The 24,716-nt window shown below is 38.5% G+C and overlaps 1 protein-coding gene across 4 annotated transcripts in view; it reads right to left on the bottom strand.

Moving 5' to 3' along the window:
* daam2 (dishevelled associated activator of morphogenesis 2) overlaps window positions 1–24,716 on the bottom strand; it is a 108,956-nt gene that overhangs the window by 23,257 nt on the left and 60,983 nt on the right. For all 4 annotated transcript variants that reach the window (XR_014534089.1, XM_083544571.1, XM_083544569.1 and 1 more), the window contains exons 4-11: window positions 19,740–19,814; window positions 15,444–15,538; window positions 5,528–5,861; window positions 3,462–3,572; window positions 3,207–3,310; window positions 3,049–3,115; window positions 2,419–2,536; window positions 1,984–2,122 (exon numbers count right to left, since the gene is read on the bottom strand). Coding sequence is in view for 3 of the 4 variants with exons in the window: in XM_083544571.1 (XP_083400697.1) it covers window positions 1,984–2,122; window positions 2,419–2,536; window positions 3,049–3,115; window positions 3,207–3,310; window positions 3,462–3,572; window positions 5,528–5,861; window positions 15,444–15,538; window positions 19,740–19,814 (1,043 nt within the window). In the remaining variant the exon portion in view is untranslated. The remainder of the gene's footprint in view (window positions 1–1,983; window positions 2,123–2,418; window positions 2,537–3,048; window positions 3,116–3,206; window positions 3,311–3,461; window positions 3,573–5,527; window positions 5,862–15,443; window positions 15,539–19,739; window positions 19,815–24,716) is intronic.

The following is a 24,716-nucleotide window of genomic DNA, read 5'->3' as shown; positions in this document are numbered from 1 at the left end:
AGAGATAGTGGCGCATAAGAAATAATGGAATTACATGTTGACAGGAATAAAATGCAGCAAACAAGACATGGGCTAATGTGCGTATGTCTCAAAGTCATTCCGACTGAAAGCACAAGCACATGTAAAAACCATATCGGATTAAATAATGTCTCATGTAAACAGTCCACCGAATCTTTCAATCGGAATGATTTTAATTGGAATGACAAAAAAGAGTACATGTAAATGTGGCTAGTGTGTTATTGTTGTGTAAAGGTAACGGTTAATTTACAAGGTCAGGGATGTTGTATAGGCAGAATTGTATCATTAACATGAATGGAGTTATTTTTATTTAATCCCATGAACAGACACAGTTAGGTTGAGTTTAATATAGATATACAGTATCTGAATAAAAAATATGTAGCTATTAAATGACTAAAATGTAAACAGCAACAGGTTCTCACACATTTATCATGAACTGTTAACATTAGGTGTTGACTTTTGTGTGTAAGAGTCATTAAACAGTTATGTATCCTGATAGGAGGTTTTAGTTCAGCATAAGATCAGGGTTATGAATGCTTAAAATGAAACACCTGGATGAGGACTGCTTTCCGTAGCTGAGGAGAACACAAAGAATGTAAAAGAAGAGGATTATAATCTACTCATAGAAGTAAATCTAGAAAAAGTATATAATGATGTACAGTATAATGGAGAATGGAGAGAGTCGTCTATTTTCTTGATGCTTCTGCTTTAGTGCTGGTTTTTTTTGTAGTTTTTTTTTTAACATAAAAAGGACAAAAAAGGTGAAACAAAAGACTTTCACCTCCAAGCCAACACCAAGAAATGCATCTGCATTTGTACCTTGGAAAATCAAACATCTGGACAAAAAAAAAATCCTCCTTACACACACGTACAAACACAATCACTCATACACGTACACACAAACACAAGCACTTACCAAGACTTCCACACAATCACTCACACAGACTCACCCTCAGACTCCCACACTTACTCACGTGCGCACACACACACACACACACATATATATATATATATATATACACACACTCATATCACACAGTCTCTATTATACACGCTCTCACACACACACTCTCTCTCTCACACACTCTCTCTCTCTCACACGCAAAATGAATATGTTTGGTGTTAATGTTTGTCTTGGACAGATCTGCAGTGCAGTGTAAAAATGAGATAAACACAGTTCAGTAGGAGCTGGCAGAGCCGAATGCACAGTAAAACCTCTCCTCTAAAGCGTTTTTCAATCTCGCCTTCACACTGGAGACTAAATACATTAATCATGGGCTTTGGCTCGCCTTCGCTAATGATGATGGAGAATGGAAGTGTGCGATTGCAGGCTATTTGGCCTGGTCACACAGCGACTGAAAAGGGCAAAGACAAGCAGAAGAGAGATGACAGAAAGATGGACAGAAAGTGGAAAGTAATGACAATGCAAAGTTTGGATAGAGGAGGAACGGCAGGAAATGGGATCTGCTATAATTTAACTGATATGAAGGAGAATGAGGCAGGAAGAGGAGAGGAAGATCCTCAGCAAAAGGAAAGGAGCCAAGACAAACAAAATGGGGAAGAGTGAAAGTCTTGCATAATCTCAGAAAGAAAGAAAATACCCCATATCTTTAGTAGGTGCATTAACTCTGGTGATTCTCTCGTACACACACACACACACACACACACACACACACACACACACACACACACACCTCTAGACACTCACTTACATATTCACTCACTCATTCTTTCAATTACTTATTCATTCACCCCCCCCATACTCACTTTTTACTTACTCACTCGTTCACTCACCCCCAGACACTCTCACTCACACATTCACTCACTCACTCGTCCACTCAATCGCACACTGTATAGCCTATAACCTTCTCAGCACCCAGCATTATGCATTGCCAGCCTGCACTTTGATCTACACCAGAACTGACGTTATTTCTAGGTTATATTCAGAAATCCTGCAGCACTTACATTCTAATTATGTTCCTGACATTGAAATTGTCCAAAGGAGAAACATCTGGGTCTTCCCCTTTGTCGTCCTGCAGTACAATCTGTTGAAGGATTCGGTCTAGAAGCTGCCACTGCTGTATGCTGCCCGCTCCGCGTTTATCTGCAATATAGAAATAATGGTGTTTAATATAGCAAAGAACAGCAGACACAATAAAGATCCCAATAATTAAGACATTGTTCTGTAGATAGAGTTTGTTGTAATAGTATATATATATATATATATATATATATATATATATATATATATATATATATATATATATATATATATATATATATATATATATAGTATACACTGTATAAAGTGTATCTGCCAATAAATCAGTACATGCTTTGTGTAACTGAATGCTAATGGAGCTGTTATGCCAATGCCTGGTTTAGTTGATATACACTTACATGGCATCTGGAGGCAGTGCTGGAGAATAGATAGAAGATGCGGATAGGCATCTGTGTGGCTCAGCTTCTTCTTAATCAGCTCAAACATCTGGCCGGCACTCTTTGTATCCACATGCGTCTACAAGGAAATCCCCCAAATTAATTATTCTCGATTATAGCAAATCTAATAAAAATTCAAACAGATTAAAACGGATAGATAGATATAGATAGATAGATAGATAGATAGATAGATAGATAGATAGATAGATAGATAGATAGATAGATAGATAGATAGATAGATAGATAGATAGATAGATAGATAGATAGATAGATAGATAGGATATTGCATTGTACAGGTAAACAGCAACGAAATGTAGTTTGGTATCTACCAGAAGTGCAAAAAGTAGCAAACAGTGCAGATAAATATGTGGCATATTTACAGCATGTGATATATATGTAAGCATATGTACAGTAAATAAATATAAAGGCTATAGCAGTGAAGACATGTGTGGACATCGTTAAGAAGTACAGATAGATGTTCTAAGCCCATGGCATTGAAGAGGAAATGTGCAGAAGTGGAAGGTTATAAAATTGAAATGTATAATGCATGTAGTCATGAGCAGACCGCTAGTTGTAGTGCAGGTGGCTTACCATGTCGAAGCGTTTGGCCAATTCACAGTCATCTTCATTCCGCACCATCTCGAAAAAGTCCAAATGTCTAAAATAGAGAAAATGGAAAATGAATTGGATTATTTCTCAAGGGTTTAAACCGCAATATAAAAATATATATATAAGTCAAAGTCTCTGACCTGTCGAGAGTGGCGTTCTCATGACCTCTAAGCTTTTCAATGACTGGCTGGATCCCCAACATTAAGAACTCGTACCTTAGGTGAAGACGAAACTCAAGATTGTCCTGTACACAGAAGCAAAGCAAAGTCCTTCAGTACTATGCTGACAAACCTAATGATGTTTATATTGGCACTTTAAGAGGTTCGGTGCTTGAAAAGATGTATTGATGTTTTTGGTGCGGAAACATTAGCAGCAAGGTTTATCGATCAACTGACCTCTCCAGGTCCTGCATTTAGAACAGCGTTGATGAAGGACATGATGGCAGTCTTCAGGTTGACCTCGTCTCTGTAGCGGCCTGTGCTCCTGTCCAGCTCGTGCAGAAGAGTCTAGAAGGCAGAAAACGTTTAGTCTGACCTACTGGATTTAAGCCACAGAAGCTTATCTGAACGTCTGTTTTGTAATGTGTAATGAGTTTTGTCCTATTTTATTTTTAGCGATTTTAGTCACAGCTTGCAGACGATCGCTACGCTAAGATAAGGGCCTGGTTGTTTTAGAAGAAAAGCGTAAAGTCATATCTTTCTTTTCTAAACCTGATAGAAATAAAGACTCATTGGAGATAGGAAGGATTTAATACTACTTCACTAGTACTCAAGATTGTGTGCTGTATACCTTTTACATTTTAAAATATACCAGATTTAATGCCCATATAAAGTTTGATCACCAAGCAGCAATCAGTTAGTTATCAGGCGGCTAATTCAGTTACTAACCCGTAGTTAATTATTTACATAGAACCTAAACAGAATAAAAGTCTTTATTAGATCATTAATGCAAATACCTTCATTTATATTTACCTTTATTCGCTTAGATTTTAGCAGACAGCAATATATTGTGTTTAGAAATTATCTTTCATGTTAAATTGACATACTGTTCTTCATGTCCAAACAAGTCAATATGTCACTGGCGGTGAGCTACGTTACCCAATAATGCTTCAAAGTCTTTGATTGCTCGTCACTAAGCATGACAAAAATACAAAGTGGTGACAAATAGTTCTGTATACATTTAAGGTCCATAAAACATGACCTTTAGAGGTGTTGTTCTTCACAGTGTGTTAAATTCCAGTTTTGGAATATCAAAATATACTTTGTACGTGTCTGTAATGACGGCCTTCAAAAAACTGTTAACACCTTTTCAGTCATGGTATTTAATCCATCAACAAAATACCAGTCACTGCTTTTTTTTTTTTTTTTTACACTTGCATATACATACATATAACACAAGTACATTGTCGAATAGTTTCTGACTATTCTGCTATTTTAGAGACCGACGTTGAATAATATTTTAAATTTTTGTATTTTTATGTTTGTAAATGTGTTTTGCATAATTGAGGCCGATGGAGATGGCTTCTGGAAAGTCATGGGTCTATTTGAGAGTTTGTGGCATTCCTGTGGACACGCAACCTAAATCTCAGCTGGACCACCAAGGAGTTCAAATCAAACACTTTTGGTTGTTTTTTACCAACATCCAGTAATGGCATGCCCAGGCAGCAGCACTAGAGTAGGGTGAGTAATGAGAGCAGTAAATACACCAGTGGCTATTAGGTTGTGGTGTCCAGCAGCCTTTAGGACTTTATCAAACTGCCACACCTGTGGAATTTATAAACAATTGTTGAAGCTCCTGATACAGAAAAATCCTTGTATGGAAAGGTAAAAAAAAATGCAAGCAAACTTGGCTGATAGCCAAAAACATTTATTTAATTCTAAACTGTTATTCGTGGATTCGTTGCATTATGAAGATCTTATTCACATGCCAGTTCTGCTGCAGAGTTTTTGAGCATATGGTTCGATCAGCTGAAATACTTGTCTGGATCCAAATCCAGGTAATTACCCCATCCCTAGACTGAGGTAATAATGCTAGTTGATTAGGTACATATTCCTGCTAGAAGGAAGTTCCTTTATTCATAAAAGAAAGTAAAAAAAAAAAAAAAGAAAAGTGCTTTATACTTGTCATATGAACTTTACAATGCAGTTACATTCTTTCTTCGAGTATCCCAGTAATTTTTGAAAGCTGGGGTCAGAGTGCAGGGTCAGCCATGCTACAGCACCCCTGGAGCACAGAGGGTAAAGAGTCTTAGTCCAGGGCCCCAAGCGTGGCAGAGGTACCGGGGCTTGAAGCCCCAACCTTCTGACTGATCAGTACACCCAGAGCCTTAACCACTGAGCTACCACCTTACCAACCCTCTGCCAGTTCATAATAGTATGCACTTAACAAACTTCCTTCTAAAATGTTGAGTTTAATAGAGTAAAATTAGTCCCTATTCACCTCGAAACCAATTTCACCTTACCTGGAAGCGTGCCCTCTCAGCGGCGTACTTCTGATAGTGCGCCATAGCCTGCAGCACTTTCTTATGGCCATCAGGTACCAGACAGAGAGCACCCAGGATCTCCAGTACAGCCACCTTGGTCTTGATGTTGTCCTGGCGCAGACTCTGTGAGATGGTGTTGATGCTCTGAGGGTGGGCCAGGACGTGCGCTCGGCCCTGCGAGTTGTTCATCAGCGCTTTAATGCAGCCGATAATGGAAGTGTGAATGCGGCTCTCTGACGTCTCGTAGTCCATGCTCTTCAAGAAGTTTAGCAGACACGTGAGGCCGTCCAGTTCGATGAAGCGAGTCACAAACCTGCACACAAAGTAAGCAAATGGTCTAGTCAAAAAAACGCTTCGACATTACCAGTAACAAAATAACATAAGGATTAAAACATTGTGCTAATGGGGCCCTTTCCTTCACCATTCTCTTCTACTCATAGCTGTCTTGGCAAAATAGAAATCCAGATGCTTACCATGAAATTTCACACTTACAGCTGTTCGTTTCCGTAAACAAAACCCGAAATGTGAAAGTATAAATGAAACAATTCTTTGAACCCTCATTCATCATAGCAGCCGAAATGACAGTGCCTATTAGTCAGGCTAATTAAAGTCAATGACGTTGTTACCATGGCTGCTTCATCACAGTTCTCTTCAAATGACCTGTGTTTATTCATAAAGATAGGGGATGATCTCAGCTTTGGTGTATTTTTTTATTTTTTTTACTTACATATTTTAACCTTAACATACTTTTTCCTGAAATTTGTGGCACATATCATGTAAACCCAACAGAAAGCTAAGAGTTAGCAGTTACAGTAACCACTAAATTAAGCGTATACCAGAGATTTGGATAATCCTGATCCAGTGTTATCATGTGGGCTGTGAGGGTGATGTTCCTGTAAACGAGACATGCCCTATAATCAGTCAATGTCACATTTACAGAGCAATAAAAAGGTCCCTGAATTGGACTTGAAAACATTTCTATATAATCCAATTTCATATTCTATCCTAATTTCTCCCAGATGGTAGCAACCACCCAGAAGTCTAACACATGCATCCTTCAAGACACATTAAATCTTTTAAAATTGCAAATTCAGCTGGAAGCATTCAAAGGGACTTGCCGTCTACCCTCTTCTAAATATGCACAATTCTAGAAGTCCATGATTGGCTGGTGTTCCTCTTTGCTCTAATAGAAAGGACAGAGAGCATTTCAAATTCCTACCAAGACACCAGTGCCAATTTTTTTTCTCTTAGACTCCTGGCTAGGGGTGGCCTTACAATAGAAAATATCACAATGTGGCTTTACAAAACTCCAGCTGTAGATCTGGATCCCTAATGAGCAAACCAGAGGTGATGGTGGCAAGGAAAAACATCTGGAGTTGAAGCAGCTTTGAGATGAACCCCCTCCTCGGTGACACTAATTATTGATATTTCATATCACTACATCTAAATTCATGCAGGAAACCTGCCCAAAGCAAAAACGGCTCACCTGGAAAAGCACAGCTGTCTGCGTTTATTTCTGCAGATCTCTGGGTGCAGAACATGCATGAGATCACAGCTGGCCTTCACTTGATTTTCAACTCATGACCCTCCATTTAAACATGACACTCTAGATTAGCCCGTTATCCTATCTCCACATCGAGTCTAGAGCGAGCACTCAGATTTTTTACACGTCTTATATGATCTGCGCTCTGGGTGGATTTGGACGAGTTGTTCTGACGAGATCTTAACAATAAAAACAAAGTAGTTTCGTTAGGCAACAGCTGTTTAATTCTCATTGCCCTTCACTCCATTAGAGGCGCATAACATCTGGACTACTTGTGAGGACAAGTGACATCTGTGGTTGGATTTCACATTTGTAGTCATAAATAGTCTCATGAGCTAATGAATTGGAAAAAAGGGCAACACATGCGCATACTAATAAAAGCTAGGAGCTCGGGTTTTTTGACGCTGACATGTCTAAAAGTGAGGAATGTCTACAATGAAAGATCACTCGGTTCTCACCAAGAATATCGCTTTCCTTATCCTACCTCTATTTCATATCAGTCATTAATAAGGCGAGTGTGGAACATATTTATCTTTGTGCTGAAGGCCTCACTCGGCCAGGAGTCATACATTCTGGAACAGACGATGTATGCTTAACTTTGAGGACACAAGACTCCCCCCGTCACCCAAACAACACGAAGAAATAAAGAGCTCACAGCATACAGTATGAGCCAAGACTCAGACAGACATAGTCTGTGCCAAAGAAGCCTCTACTTAAGCCTTGGCTCTGGAATAATAGGGTCGGGTCGAATGGGTAAGTCAGTTAAAAAAAGACCACCTTCTTTAAACTGTGAATTAAGTTTCCAATAACTTTTTTATGGTGTAGCTTGTAGTATTTCAAAGTGTTATATATCCAATCCCACTGTTCAGACTTAATAAATTCTGGAACACTGCATTTATAATAAAAATACAGGTTTGCCATTTCTCCATTATTTAAAAAAAGGAAAATTATCATGTAAATATCATGTAAATCCTTTAAAAACTACAACTTAACTAACTTATATCCATCCTTTCACAGAGAGTGTATGGGATTGTTTTCTTCTCAGTAGATTACACTGATTTTAAATTCATATGATTTGCCAAATTGCTGTTATGAAGATGTGACTGCATCTTCCCTCTGTGTAAGGTCTTCACCTGAATATGGTTACAATAGTAATGAGGAACAGAAAATACAGATATGAATAAAGATAGGACAATGTCGAACTTTCAAAGCAAATAAATTTGCCAATGAATTAGACCTGAAAACATTTCCGATGATCAATTTGATATTCTATGATTGTCATTTGACATCACCCTCAGCTAGCTTTCCGCACATGGCAACTAGCACCCCGAGGAAGCATTTTATGAAGTTGTAAATGAGAGTTCAGTTATATCTGACGCACTAAACAGATGCTGATATTTCTACTCTATATACTTTATAATAGAGGTGATTTATTCTTAAAATATAACTGGCTAATATTGTATGTTTCTGCTGTTTTACATTCCTTTATACATACTTTGGAATGATACAGGGTGTATAATGCCAAATTTGCTAGTTAAAGACATTATTAAAAACCAAGATCAACGTTAGCCGGAAATTCAGATGCCAAGAATCCAAATATCATGGTTTGGATGCAATTTAGAAGCTACCTTATACATGAAATGTGGTTCAAAATATTGCCTTGAGAGTAATTAAAAAAAAAAAAAAGATTGTTTCAGGCTTTTATTACTGGACTGCTGAGAGGATGCAGGTGGTCTGTTTCAATCAATCACAGATGCATTTTTAATGGTGAATTGTAAGAGATGTGTGACTGGTTTAATACTATACTATACTTTAATGCTAAATATGCTAGGTGGATTCTCCTCAGCAAATAAAGTGCGATTTCTTTCTCTCTCTCAAAAAAAAAAAAAAGAAATTGGCTTTTTATGAGGGAATTTTAGAAGAATATTAAATATAAGTCTAATAGCAGATAAACTATGTGTCTTTTCCGTTCTGCAATGACTCCATTCTCAAAGACCTCACACATGTGAATGAGCTCATCTAAATTTTTTCCCCCTTTACAGTGAAAGAGCAGACGTCAGCATAGCGGTACTTGCCGCCAGAGGTGTCAGGGACTCATGGGGGAAATGTAACATGATCCTCGTACAATTCTGCATAAATAACCTATAAAAAAAATTGTCCACCTGACCCTCCTTCTGAGACCCTGCTAAACAAAAAGAAGCATGAATTAAACACTATAAATCGTTTGGCTGAATAGCCCGGGTGGCTAAAGCTGGTTAGTGTGCCACATGGTGCATCATTGGCACTGGGGAATTTGGCACCAATAAAAGTCACCTGGTTAAATATAACATGTGCAATGACACTGAACATGGGCATAAAATGCATTATTTTTAACTAGCTACATTGGATGAATTTAGCACTACTGAATCCCCCAAATGCAGACTGAAAGGATCCTTAAAGAGCACATAAAATTCAACCGACTAAGATACAGACATAACTAGAAATGACAAAACAATAAGAGCACACACACAAACACACCCACTATGCACTAAAATCACTCTATTGAATCAGGCTGGATGAAACAGCTGTGGTAGCACAATGTTTAAAGCTTGGCCAATGCAAACGCCACCTCACAGCACAGTCTATGCAGGCCAAAGCTGCCTCGATTTGCTCTCTCGTCTCGTATCCCCTCGGACCTGCACAGCTCAGCTACTATATTCACACGGCACTGGGAGAAAAACACGACTCGGTCCAAAATCTTCAAAAGTGCAGTGTTGAGTTTCCGTGAAGGCATTTGACAAATGTGAAAACAAAGACGTTCGGTAGGTTCGACCTCTTTATCCTTTTAGCCTTTTCTGAGCTTGCTCTGTCAATATTTTGAAGCCTAATATTTGACCGAGCTGCAGAGAGCAAGAAATTGGGATTATTTTTGTAAGCTGTTCAAAGGACAGAAAGCCAGTGATCTCAAGTCGCCTTTTTCTTTCGAGGTCAAAATATCAGTGGAGCACTACCGAAAACAACGCAAAAGCCTACTTTAGCACATAGTAAGACAGACTGTAGACAGAACATAGACAGACATAGACCCAGCAATATATATATTAGTAAACCAAACCACACTCTTGCAAAAATAATTTTCTCCCAATGTATCATTTGCTAATTCATATACACTAATTAAATCCCCCCTGTTAGACCCAACCCAGGTGGGTGAAGCATAGCACATGCATTTTCCAAGACATGGCATGAGTACAAAGACTTTTTAAACTGCTGCTCGATTTGCATAACATGGCAGCTATACACACAAAAAGTAAACTTCGACATACATGAGCTCAACCACCAAGCTGCCAATGCTGGGCTCTTGAGCAACGCCCTTAACCATCAATTACTCAGCTGTAAAACTGAGGTAATTGTACTTCACTCTGAATAAGGCCCTCCGCCAAATGTCGTAAATGTAAATGTCACAGACCCTATGATTGGCAGATGATTAGTCTTTACATGCGTACATGCCAACCCATATGATATGATATGATAGATAAAGGCCTAGAGGCAATATTGTAGACAGGAGAGAGATTTATATTCGTTTATATAGTTTTCAATGTTGTATTTATTTTCCTTGGTCTGATCTGCAAACGGCTTGTATAATGTTTAAATTCAATGATGCAAACGCTTTTTAAATCTCCTTGCATCAAAATAAACATTAAGGTGTCTCATATATTCAGAAAGAGAGTGATGATTGAGGAAAACACACACACACACACACACACACACACACACACACACACACACACACACACACACACACACACACACACACACAGGGATTTCACCTTGACCCTAACTCCCACAACTCTATCTTTATGAGTCATCAAAATAAATGAAGCAGACTCCCTCAGATCAGCAATGATTATACATTGCTGAGTGATCTAAGCTTCAATAGAGGCTATTTCAGGACCTTGCCCACACTAAAGAGACAGAGTGCAATGAGGACAGGAGTGCAGACATGGAGCCTGTGTTGTGGTTGCACTATACATCAAACTAGGAAATGCCTGTCATCTGGATGATCCGTATACTGTAGCTGAGGGCAAAGGAGTAAAACAAGCACCCGAAGAGCTATAAGAAACCTCTGATTGTGTGTGTTAGCCGAGCTGAGACATGATGATGATGAGTGGAGCATGCTGGGGATTGAAGAAGTCAAACAGCTGTAATTAGAAACTGAGCCAGAGATCGGGGACTTGTGAGAAGTCAATTTAGTCTAATCGACATATGCACAACAGATTCCTCGCTAACACGAGTGTACTTAAATCTCTTCTCAGTCATGTCTCCTCAGGCAGCCAGCGCTTTGCATTCCAGCTTATCCAATTAACACAGTTGGCAAACTCTTAACGTAATGACGCATCATGGGAATAGTATTAGCATCCAGTGTAAACAGTTACAAACTAAATTACAGTAGCAATTTGGGCTGTAAACAAATTCCTATGGCTTTGGATCAGCATTTGAATCTCTTTAGCTCCTTATGCTATACAGACTTCACTAGGATGGAAATGTACGGCGAGGCAGTTCAGAAATGTCACGTTCTGGAACAGAAATGTTTCAGAGAGCTGATGATTATCGCAATGATGAAGTGCTCAAACCTGGCAAGAGATTCAATAGACCATTTTTTGGAAGCTGTTATTAAAAGTATCCATCATTACACAGAAGCAATGATGGGCAATGGCTCAGATTGGAATCAGTGCTTATTGGAACAATATTTTGTTAACTGGGTACGTTCATAAGCTTAATTTGCCATGTAGCTCTAAGTGAAGTTTACTGCATTTTTCTGAAGGATGGCTTTAATGTTACTAAACTACATTAAACACTGCTGGGACTGTAAAATTCTTTGTCTCATATGATGTGCCACATACAGTATGTGGTTAAGCTCAGTGGTAAAGACACTGGGTTACTGATCAATAGGTCGGGGGTTCAAACACTGGTATATCCAAGCTACCATTCTTGAGGCCTTGGAGAAAGGCCCTTAACTCTCTGGGCTCTAGGGTGCTGTATCATTGCTGAGTTAGGGTTACCTATAAACTTAAATGGCCATTATATTTGGCGGATTATAATAACACTGCAATAGAGGGTTAGCCAACCAAGCTCCAGCACCAACAAGCTGCCAATGTTGGTTCCTTGTGCAAGGCCATTGCATTCTGGCCCCAACTTCCAAACACTTCAATAAGTAAAGAAAGTCATTGTAGTTGTGTTCAATTGTATAAATAATAAATAAAGGGTATATATTATATTTTATTCAAATAAATGCTTCATTAGGTTTACTGGTGGAGCCATTTTTTTATTTTGTATTTTGTATTTTGTGTATTTGTCTTGCACTGCCTTGTCTTGTCTTTGCACTGTTTGTACCAGGTTGCACACATGGACTTTATGTGGCGAGGACACTTACTAGTCCTTAGCCTTGTGTTTTTTGTTTTCTATGATTGTTCTATGTAGCACCAGGGTTCAGGAGGAACGTTGTTTAATTTCACTGTGTAATGCATCAGCTATATATGGTTGAAATGACAATAAAAGCGTCTTGACTTGACATTAACCGTTTCGAATCAGAAATCAACAGGAAACCTGTCCTGTAAAGATATTTCAGTAACATTACATGGTCTAACTAGGGACAGTTGGATATGAATAAATATACAAATTAACAAAAGGATAACATAATGGAGCATAGAACTTATGAATTGATGTTTTGAAAAGTGGACCTCATTAAAAACAAAATCGTTGACCATGCATCAGGAGTAAACCAATCCTAACTGCATGCATGCATTTGGTATATAGAGTTCTAAAAAAAAACCCAGAAGAAAACTCCGGTGGCACAAGGAAATCATTCCACCATGGTATTGCTTTATATCATATAATGTTTTTGTTCATACACAAATATTCTCTACTGAGGCATTCTTAGGTTCATTTCTGACACTTCTCAGAAGCATCAAGCACAACATCAGGCTTAGGAAAGCTACCTTTGTTTAACCCCACTCAGTGTGTCTTGCTAATTGCATTTTACACACTGACTTCCCATCATGAAAAGACCCATAAAGAAGTCAATAAAAAGATCAGACGCAAACGTTTAAAGCGTGAAACCTCAGAAATCGTTTATCTTCTCCGTGTCATGTCCGTACAAACCCTCCACCCCTCCTCCTAAACCCCCTATGCAGCGTCCTGGTATAGCCTCTGTTCCTAGAATGACACGGATTTACAGTCAGTATTAAGGAAGGGAACATCTGCAAGCACTTCTGTTCAAGGCACACACAGGGATGATCTAGTACAGAGCCAGAGCCAAAACACCAGAACGGACGCCTTGTTTGTGTGTGATCAATGCAGCCAGTGTTATGAACGATCGGCGGCAGACTGTCTATGCTGACTAACATATCTTTTGAATTGCGCGTCGAGTCTGACTTCTAGCTGTCAGCTTTGTTTTACTGAGGACAGTGACTCGGGGTTCTGTTAAAACGCTTAAATCAGAAATTCTCACAACGTCGAGCCAAAGTTAAAAAACAAGCTGCAAACAATCACACATACTCTGCGCTATAATACATTTACGAGCCTACGATCATCTATTATTCAAGAATAAAGGAGATGACCGGCTGAAAAGTTATGCTGGTCGTTTTCAGCTCTGAATTACAGAAAGCCAGTAGTTGAAGACTTATGTGCATATTATATTGTCTAATTTGGACAAGGTTAGATTTATCGAAATCTGAACGTGTATCATCAGCATGTATAATTTAAACGATGGCTTACTTGGATAAATTGGCCAAAAACATTCCTATCCTTTGGCTAATCTGGGTATTGAACCATTTATTTTTTATATAATTAAACAAAATAATTATTAAAGTTTCCCAATTAGCATGCAATTTCATCCTGGCATTGAATAAAGAAAAAGATACATGGTTCAAGATTCACCCATCTGCTCTCAAGGAATATAAACCAGACAAGAATAGCACACATTAAAAGCCAATAACATTTTGATTGCCTTCAAATTGCTGGCTATTCCAGTCGAGTCTTTCTTGAAACAGTTCGTGAACTCGGCACACTTCCTGCCTCTGCAGGCACCGCTTGGATAATAGCGTGTTTTTATTCACTCTAATATTCCGGCGCTACAAAACCCAGCCACTGGTTCTCAGACATAAAAAAACAAGTTACCTCCTTCCATTGCATGGCAGAAAGACAGACCACAAAACCCTAGACACGAGCCAGATGGTCTCCCACAGTATATGGTAAGAGCGAAGCAATGACTCGAAAGAACTCGCCATGAGAGTGGCGTCCAAATCTTACTGCCTACTGATAAAAGAGATATGAAAGCTGTTCCAGCATCTGAGGCAAAGCAGGACTTCTGATGAAATACACTCCGGTTCTCTCTTAAGACTTTGCAGCTCGTTGTAGGATTCTTGGCGGTTTTTAGGAAAGAGTGAATACATTTGGATTGGAATTTCAGACAGCCTTTATCTGAAATAGCCACTTAAACTGAAAACTCATTTCTGATTACATGCATCCATGCATTCCCAGCATTCCTGCAAGGCCAATAACTGTAGCTCTATGTGCGAGTTCAAAATCCATCTTAAATCACTAATATATCAGTACTTCGAATCAATACATGATGTTGAATTATGCAAAAATATTTATTTTGTAATAAAACTCTGAGATGACTTAGTTTAAACGTCCTTCATTGAGAACAGTTTTGTCCATTACTCTCAAACAATGCCCGCAGAGCTTTAATCCTTCATCCTATTCAGGACCTCTTACCTTCACATTTCAATAGTCTGCTTAAATAACAGCTTCCAAAAATGCCTAATGCTGCAGTCGCCATTGTGCTCACCATTTCAGCCATAACATCTCAGCAAATAGGTTCAAGATTCTTCATCATAGTGCATTCTGGAATTTTGAGTTCAACATTATGTCCCTGTGACAATCTTAGTACAAGATACCAGGATGTGCACCAGAAGCTTCAGTGGTTAAAGCACCGGGTTACTGATCGGAAGGTCGGAGGTTCAAGCCCCGGTATCGCCAAGCTGCCACGCTTGAGCCCTTGAGCAAGGCCCTTAACCCTCTGTGCTCCAGGGGCGCCGTATCATGGCCAACCCTGCGCTCTGACCCCAGCTTCTGACCAAGCTGGAATATGCGTAAAACAAAATTTCATGGCACTGTAATGTATATGTGACAAATAAAGGCTCTTCTATTCTGTACCCCAGTACACATCCCCTAACTCTTTCAAAAAAAGCAAACAGCATAAAAAAATTAATTTGCACCAAGTCACCTAATCACAGCACAAACCCTGTGCCATGCAAACGCATGTAATGTTTTCCAGGGTGGAGTTTTCAATTAAGAGATGCTTTCAATTCATACCTCATGGGCTGAGTGCGAAGTGCTGTTTTCAGATCCTCGACCACTTTATTCCTCATCGCCATCTCCTCCTCGTCAAACGCAAAAAGAGTCTGCATCTGGAAAAGATACGACCGAACAAACTATTCATCACTTCGTTTTACTTTCGAAATATGCAGTACAAAACTGTGCACAATAAATAAACGTCATAAATAAAGTTATTTACTCTGAAGCAAGCCTATCACATTTGCATGTAAAAGTTAATGATTCTTTAAACTTTGCATAATGTTTTTGGGATGAATTCCTTTCATGGCAATGATTGTGCAGACCTCAAAACACAAAGGGATCAAGATTTGGAAAAGCTAAGTTGTGGTTGAAGATGTGATAGAAAGGTGTTATTGCAACATATTAAAGCCTATTAGAGGACAATATGCAAATTAGATTTTGCATATTGCCCAAAGGACAAAGGAACCAAAAGAATTAGAATTTGTTTACTTATGTAACCCACTTACACCGATCAAGAATAACATTATTGCCCCTAATCAGGCATTACATTATGACCACCTGCCTAATATTGTGTTGGCCCCCTTTTGCTGCCAAAAAAAAGTCCTAATCCGTCGAGCAATAACAGCATTAGGTTCTTCAACAATTTAAATAACAGCTTTTTGCATCAATAAGCCTTTCCCGCTAATGACCCTGTCACTGGTTCACCACTGTTCCTTCCTTGGACCACTTTTGCAGACTAGAAACACCACCCCAAAAAAGCTGCAGATTTAGAGATGACACAGTCGTCTAGCCGACACAGTCGTCTAGCCGTTGCTTAAATTAAACTCTCTCAAATCCTTATGTTTGCCCATTTTTCCTGCTTCTAACACATCAACTTTGAGGATTAAATGTTCACTTGCTGCCTGATATTTCCCACCCACTAACAGGGGCCATAATAAAGAGATAATCAGTGTTATTCACTTTACTGCTCACAGTGTTATAATGTCAATGTTATTGCCTGATCGGTGTATATAATCTGAATTTCCATCAACATTTAATAGACCGATCAAATTTTGCAACTCATTCATTAATATGGAAGTATATGCATAACGCACAAATTAAGCGTCAAAATAGAGCTAGTGCATTTTTTTAATCTCTTGCCCGAGATGTATAATGGCATTTAGTCAGAGAGCCTGAATATGACAAGGTGAACATGAGCCCTGATTATAAAAGAATGCTTGCAGCTGAGCATCAAGTCTGTTATGTATAGCATCCAAGTGCAGTTGTGCATATTAAATTTGGCCACGGCTTCTGTTCAGCTTCTGTACTGCCTTCCTCCATCTTCTGTGGACTCACGCCATCCAGAAATGTTTCACAAATGCGCACTAACTACACACTAAATCTATTTTACAAAGGCTGTCTAATATCCTCCCTGCATTACTCCTTAAAAAAAAGGCCTTATTCTCAGCCAAGATACCAAAAGTAAAAGACTTATGTTGGCTCTCTTGGTCAAAGGATGTGTTGAGAGTCATGCATGATAGGCTGGCACTGCTTTTATACTGAAACATATATCATGTTTATGGGAAAACTAAATAGCTGATATGGCACCAGGGTCCTCTTATTCATGTTCAACCAGATCTAGGTTCTTGTCCTGCCGTGGGGCTGCGCAGATGTTTCTGCCATAACAACCATTGGACGGATTTTGACTGTCCTTGTCCAGATGGCGCGTGGATCGCTGGCACAGCTGCAAAGCCCCAGGCTCAGCTCCCTAAATGGATATGTATGTCCTAAATGGCTGGCAGTAGGATGCGGAAGTCCAGAAAACGGATTATCGGCTAAAGTCGAGGTCTGCCCTGTAGGCTAAATGTGCACTTTCTGAAAAAAATTCGGATTGGCAACTCGTGTTCAAGATCAGGGTCCTTATCTAGTCGGCTTCTCTGAGAACGTGGGTGGGTCCCTTCCTTACAAAAATAGGAAAAATGTGAATACATAAACTAAACTTGAATTCCATGCAAACAGAGTGCTAAACTAGGCAGGTGTCGCATAAACTTTAACAGTTCAGCTTTATTAAATAACCGGAATGTGCTAACATGCATGAACAAACTAGAGAATTAACAAGCTGTGGCTTGGCTCATTTCTAGCAAAGCAGTTACGCTTGCTACAAATCCGTGAATCTAAGAAGAATTATATTGTATAGGCAATAAATATATAGGCAATAACCATTCTGTAAAGCAACAATTTCATCCTGGAGTCCTGGCCCAAGCTGCTGCACTCTAAATTCTTTGATTTGCAGCAGCGCCAATGTGGAAAGGATACCTATAAGTCTGACGTGAATGGAAAGGGTCCGTAGGGTTCCTATTTAGAGCGTGACCACATCAGTCTTGACAGTGTGTTCTGCATGGCTGCTGGGAGCCAGTGTGCAACTTCACTGGGCCAAGCAGACGCTGGGAAAATGAGCGTATTCAATAATTCAGCTACCCAGAGCGATCCCATGAGCACACCGCACACATCCGCTCCAAGCCATGAAGTCATAGCACAACCTCTCCACACACACTCTGTACAATTCTTGCAATGTGTGGCCTTTGAATGCCATTTTAGAACAGGTAAAACTGAACGGCAATAAAAATATAGAAGAAAGAACCTAGGCCAGAGTCACACGTGTAGTCACTTTGTACCTTGCATGATTTTATAGTAAGCTCCTGCCTTTTATAGAATTTTTAAAAAATTTTTTATTATTTGTGGCACTCTTATCAAATTGTCTTCAATCTTTTTTTTTTTTTAGGTGCAACAGCACCACCACAGGACATACACAAACAAACAAAAGATTAAAATAACAAAGCTGGTGCTGATTTCTTTCCCGCCCATACTGTTGATCACAGCAGCACATCGGGGGAAGTTGTGACAGGTGATTACACAGAGAAAAAAACTCTCCGATTGTGCATTAATGCAGGTATTGTTCGTACAGTCCATGGTTAGGATAGATCCATAATAAGCCATCAGCAAAGACTGAAACAAGGACACAAGAGTAATCTTTTAAACTATACAAATGCGTCAAAAGAGAGAAAAATTTTGCGGCATTTAGCAGATGCTCTTATCCAAAGCGACATACGTGAACTAAATATTAGTATGTTAACTGAATACATTTTTAGGCAGGAACAAACATTTCAAATGTAAGAAAATTCAAATATATTCTGAATTTAGATCATTGATATCAGTAGCTAATAAGGTGAGAATAAGTATTCTTCATTTAAAGTTCTATGCAAAAGTCCAAATGAAAAAATTTGTTATTTATTTTTCGTTTTGGAAGGAAGTAAACAGAACCACTGCAGTAACTTATTTATAATTAATAACCATTTTCAGCTAGTATTAATGTACATTTTTATTTGATTACATAAAAAAATAAATAAATAAAGCATGGGCAAAATCCGAATGTCCAAATGCAGATTTCAGAGCTTAATTAACTTTATAGTTAATTTATCTGAGAGGAGAAAGATTGATTGCTCCAAAATCAGCAAAAAAATAAATAAAACAAGCAACCCTTTAACTCTCATTAACTACATTAACTGTGTTTGGACAGAAACAGGAAGCCAGAAATAAGTCTATAATTAGAAAGGTCATTAATCACAGTGAGCTCCAAGACACATGGGCAGAGATAAGCAGCATGTGTGGTAATGATTAAAGGAAACACGATAATAGATCTGATGAGGTACTATATGTAGTCTCGAACCTAAAACCCAGCAAGGAAGTGTGCTGTTTATGAGCTTATTGTTTTTCCAGACCTAGCCAGTAAACACAAACATCTGCGAAATGAATAGTCCTTTAAACTGCAAGGAGCATCTTGTGCCTGCAAATCAGATTTTTTTTAAAGACCACTGAATAAAGACATTAATGAGTAGAAACCGGACAGCAAATCCAAATTTAATGTTTTCCAAAAATGTTAATTAAAACAACTGTTTATTATAATATATTTTCTTGCTTTTTCTGTTGTTGATCATCAGAGTGCCTCTACAAAGAGGACAGATCTAATATGGAGAAATGTGTAATAGAACTTTTAGTGTCCTTATACTTCAATGGCAGCTTAGTATCGCTTAAAAATAAATACTTGTAATTCATTCATTGTCCTGTATTTGAAATTTAGATCTGAGATGGACAGATTTGGGATTTGCATTCGCTTGACTATTTCTAGAACATTAAAACAAAGTCAAACTAAACACTGATGAGTCCGAAAACTGCTTGATGTCTGACAGGTCAGTGAATCAGGACAGACAGGAAAAACAGAATAAAGATTGCACTTGTGGCTTGTGATCATAAAAATCATCTAAAACATGTACTTACAGCAGCCATGGAGTTGATGCGATCTATGTAGTAGTCGGGCCAGCTGGTAGCGAGCTTGTTGGGATCCTCTTGCTCCTAAACGAACACGAAAAAAACTCTGCTTTAGTACAACACCAAATATCTTGACTTTGGTATTGGAAAACTGGTACAGGCTTGGAAAGCAACCCCAGAAATCATATGAGCATTCAATGTGTGCTTCAAATCTTTTAAGAAAGAGATTAAAAAGAAGCAGAATCAGGATAATTCAACATGACACACATTTGGGAGTTGTGAATGTAAACACTAAAAGAAACGATAGCTACGCTAACAAATTAGCATGATTAATGCATGTGAGAACCATGAGGTAGTAATATGAATGCCGAGGACCTGGGTTTCATCCAGAGCACTGTTTTATTCAGAGCTTCAGAAACTACCTGATCAAATCATGTTGGATGCACAAAAACAAACTGTTACTTGTAACCCGATTCGATCATGTGGAACCAAAGTACACATTTGAATTAAGTAAATTCAATGAGCTCCTCATCCCAGTGTAGACACAAACAGTACAGTTTCTGAAGCACAGGTGGCTCACTGACTACATACAGCCCACTGCCTTGTTTTATTAAGACAATGCAAAATGTAATATTAAAACAAGCCGTATTACACTCCTGGGAATAAGATAAAGGGCCTCTTTTAATCCTGGTTCAATTCATGAGCTTGCTATCAGACCCTTGATGGGCTGCATTAGGTATAACAGATAACAAAATAATACCTAATCTCAAAAAACAAAAGAAAAGAAAAAAGAAATTTGACAATTTCTTACACTCATACATTATTTTTTGTGTGTAAATTTATCATCAAACTTTTTTATTATTACCATGATACTGTGCAATAAGACTATATAAGTGAATTCTCTTGTTCCATAGCGTTGCCCCCAAACAGTTCGATGCCGCACACGAACCCGTTTTCACATTAAACATGAAAATAATATTTAGACTCAGTCGTCTTATAAAGATTCAGAAACACATCAGAGGGTCCAGGAAACGACCTCGAAACAACCTATTCCGCTTTCAGAGTTATTTCTGTTAACTGACTGAACAGATGACAATGAGTTACATTACGGCCCCTCAAAGACTCATAAAAATGCTGATGTGGTTCAGGTTTATCACCTTTAATCTAAATGTACCTTCAATTTAAATGCAAGAACTTACCATATAATACAGATACAGATTTGAGTCTTTTGTAATGGGGAACAGTGTGGCATGGTATTATTTGATTTGTACTAAATGGAATTTCTGTAATTTAGTTCTGGCTAATTCGCAATTTACGTCTCTGCGAGCTTCCTCTGAGATACAGAAATCCAGCCAATGGCTTCTTTTATGGAAGTAACATTACATGGCGACCCAACTCAACGGAAGGAAAGTGCTATCCAACCTGCTCCACATACATGAACAAACAAACACTCCTGATTGGCTAGCGACACGGTGATTGACAGTAGGGAAAATAAGCCTCTCCATTCACTCAAAATATCACTTCAAATATTCTCTCTTGAACTCCCGGCCACATGTGGAATCAAATTTTCTTCCTTGGACAAGAGAACTACCAGTATCGAGTCACTCAGGAACCCACTATAAAGACCTTTAATTTCCATTTCTCTCTCTCTGTCTCTTTCTGTTCTTAACTGCAAAGTAAACAAGGTGTCTATCAAATAAAATATATTCACTTTAGATATACCTGCTGTGTGAAGATGTTCAGTTCAGTAGTGAAGATTTCATTTGCAATGCTTGCAGGCCGACTAGCTATATAGGCTACCTATGTGGCAGGATACAGGTTCAGGCATCGCTTGCACAAATTATTGAGGAGGAACTACAACTAAGAGAAGTGGTTATTTAAGATAAATGAATGAATGTACCTACTGTACATTCATTCATTTATCTTAAATAACCACTTCTCTTAGTTGTAGAATCAATGTAGGGAATTGCTGTTTCACTTGCTTGTCTTTAAAAAAATCAGCAGTGGCCAAAAAAACAAGTCAGTCAAAGTCAGTGGACAGTGACTTTTGGATGGTTAGAAAGGAGAACTTTAAGACTCAAATGTAGCTTAGATCTGACCTTGCATTGTCTGTCAGCACAATATAATTACACTGAATAGCAAATACTTGCACATGTATTAAAAATTCTTTACATTTCCATTAAGTTACGGCACTGAAGCTCAGCTTGTGTAGCAGTTCACTCAATCAGGGAGTGCTGTATCAGATTATAGAACTGGTCAGGTTAAATTAGTCTATCAAATCAAATAGTAAAAGAAAATTCATAGTACTAGAAATGAACATTTCTATCAAACAAGATGTTTTTCCACTGCGATCAAAGTCATTTTAACCTGTGAATTATGGGAACATGCAAAAGAGGAGCAGCATGAGGAGGAGCTTGGGGAAGACGTAAATGATGAAAAGATTTTCACATAAAAGAAGAAAGACATTAAAGAATAAAAAAAAAAGATATAAGAGCAAAGGAAAAAGAAGGAGAAGAATGTTGAGAGGGTGGAAAGCGATATGTGAAGTGATTGGCAGTAAAGAATAAGAAGATAGAGAAGGAAGAAAAGCAAAGAATGAACAGGAAAAGTGACATGACTAAACCTAGAACTCCTAATCATGATATAATGCAGTTTAGACTTTGGTGTTTTGTGTCATATTAATAATGTATCCAAACAACCATGAAATATCCATAATGCACTCTGACTTGATGTCATTCATTAGAGAAAGACAGTTCTGTAAATTAGCAATATCCTAGAGTCGGTTGAGTTGGTTAGAGTTGGCTTGGTTACATGTTTAAAAGTAAAGGTAATAAAGAGAGAGAAATAGAGAAAGAACAAGATTAGGTAAAATGCACTGAAAAGAATGGAAAACTGTGCCTCCTCTGTAAAATTTCATCATGTTACATAACTCTGTATACCCCCCCCCACCACACACACACACACACACACACACACACAACACAATCCTAAATTTATTAACCAAGAACAATGCAATTTTGCAATGAACACATCTATGTTTAGACGCTGTTCTCCTAACTAGGTTGTAACACTCATTGGTTGTTTTTAAAACCAGCTGCGACACCAAATGGTGTTAGTTCATCACTATTCCCTTAGGGACATGCTCACCGATCTGATCACAAAGTGCACCGTCTCACAAAATAATCCATGCTGCGCACATCAGACGGCAATAAGTCAACAGCGGGCAGGCCATGTGACAGTCACCTCTGGTGCTAAGCATCACTCAAGCTGTGCACAAAATAATTTAGAATGCTACTGCTGTTTATCATGAAGCCTCCCAGGTCTGGTCTACAGGGCTTTTACCTTCCATTCAGGTTGAACATGTTACCTGAAAACACCTTACCTGCTGTAGATGTGCGTGACATCGGGGTGTACATAAAACACCAGCACTAAGGAACTGGTTTCTGATTAAATACCAATAGTTTGTTTAATACGTTTATTTAATGTAGCAGCAAAAAAAACCAACAGTGTGTTCTCCACGTGATTAATGAAGAAAATGATGTCATTTAATCTTGAAATTGCACTTGCACCTGATAAGGTTACACATAATTGAGACTTTTGTGGAATAAAGCATGGATAAGTAAGTGATGGGGCAACAAAAGTATTGGGACACCCGACTTTTCCAGTTTATGTGGTTCTTTCCCAAACTGTCACCACAAAGTTGATTAATATCCCCTTTATTTAAACTAGGAGACTCAAACCTGTTCCAGCATGACAATGCCCCTGTACAGAAAGTCAGCTCCATGAAGATATGCTTTACATGGTTTGGAGTGGAAGATCTTAAGTGGCCTGCAATAGAGCTCCAACCAGCATCCTATATATATATACATACACACACACACACACACACACACACACACACACACACACACACACGTAAACAAACACTTAATTGTGTCATCTATATTTATAGAAGAACAGCATCTATTAATTCCTGTGATATTTTCCATATAAGTACCTGAGGAATTAACATTACATTAAAAGTGCACCATTAAATTTTATTATAAGGATATAATGGAGAAGGAAAAAGTTGAAATTGAGATTGGGGGGGGGGGGGTAAAAAGATGAGAGAAAATGAATTTTCATTCTTTACTTTGTATGCCTTCATTTTCTCTCATCTTCATCAAAAGAAAGAGAAGCAGGAGGAGGAAATATTGACTAAATGGATGAGGAAGACGAGGATAATGTGAAGAAGAAGATAGTGAAAAATTAGAAGAAGGAGGAGGAGGAGAAAGATGAAAAGAATAAAAAGCAGTAGGAGCAACAGGAAGAAGCAAATGGGAAAGATGAGTTATGGGAACAATGTGGAGAAAAGGGATGGATGGGGAAAGTAAAAGAGTGAAAGAAGGGGTAAAGAAAGGGGGTGGATGGGGGCAGGAAAATCTCTGCCATTATGTAAAAATCTGTAAATAACTACTGTATAGATCACTTTGAATAATTTTACATAATACCCATAATGCACGCTGACTGGATCCACAGAGTAAGACAGTGCGCTAAAGTGGCGACTTCCTTCTGTCACCTCTGTTTGGGTAAGTGTTCCAGTGGCTTGGTGACATGTTTGTAAATTAGTTTTTTATACAGTACACTGTGATGGAAGAGAAGGTGACTGAGAAGTAGAAATAGAAAGGGAGAGAGGAAAGAGGGAGAGTAAGAAAAGGCAGCAAAAAAATGTTTTGTGCTCAATCAAAAAATGCAGGAAAGAATTAAAAACCTGTGTTTACTCTGTTATATGTCCTCATTATGACCCTAACTGAACACACACACACGCACGCACGCACGCACGCACGCACGCACGCACGCACGCACGCACGCACGCACGCACGCACGCACGCACGCACAGTGCTCTTCCAGTGCATATGTGCTTTTTTATTTGAAGACACATTTCTCTTTCTTACACATTTCTCCTCTTCATTCATATGGAATAAAATTTCACCCAGTTTCTTTTAC

This window comes from Silurus aristotelis (assembly GCF_946808225.1).
Source record: "Silurus aristotelis genome assembly, chromosome: 6".
In the NCBI taxonomy this organism is placed as follows: domain Eukaryota; kingdom Metazoa; phylum Chordata; class Actinopteri; order Siluriformes; family Siluridae; genus Silurus; species Silurus aristotelis.
Note: the sequence above shows the minus strand (reverse complement) of the source record. Positions and strands in the feature narration are given on the sequence as shown.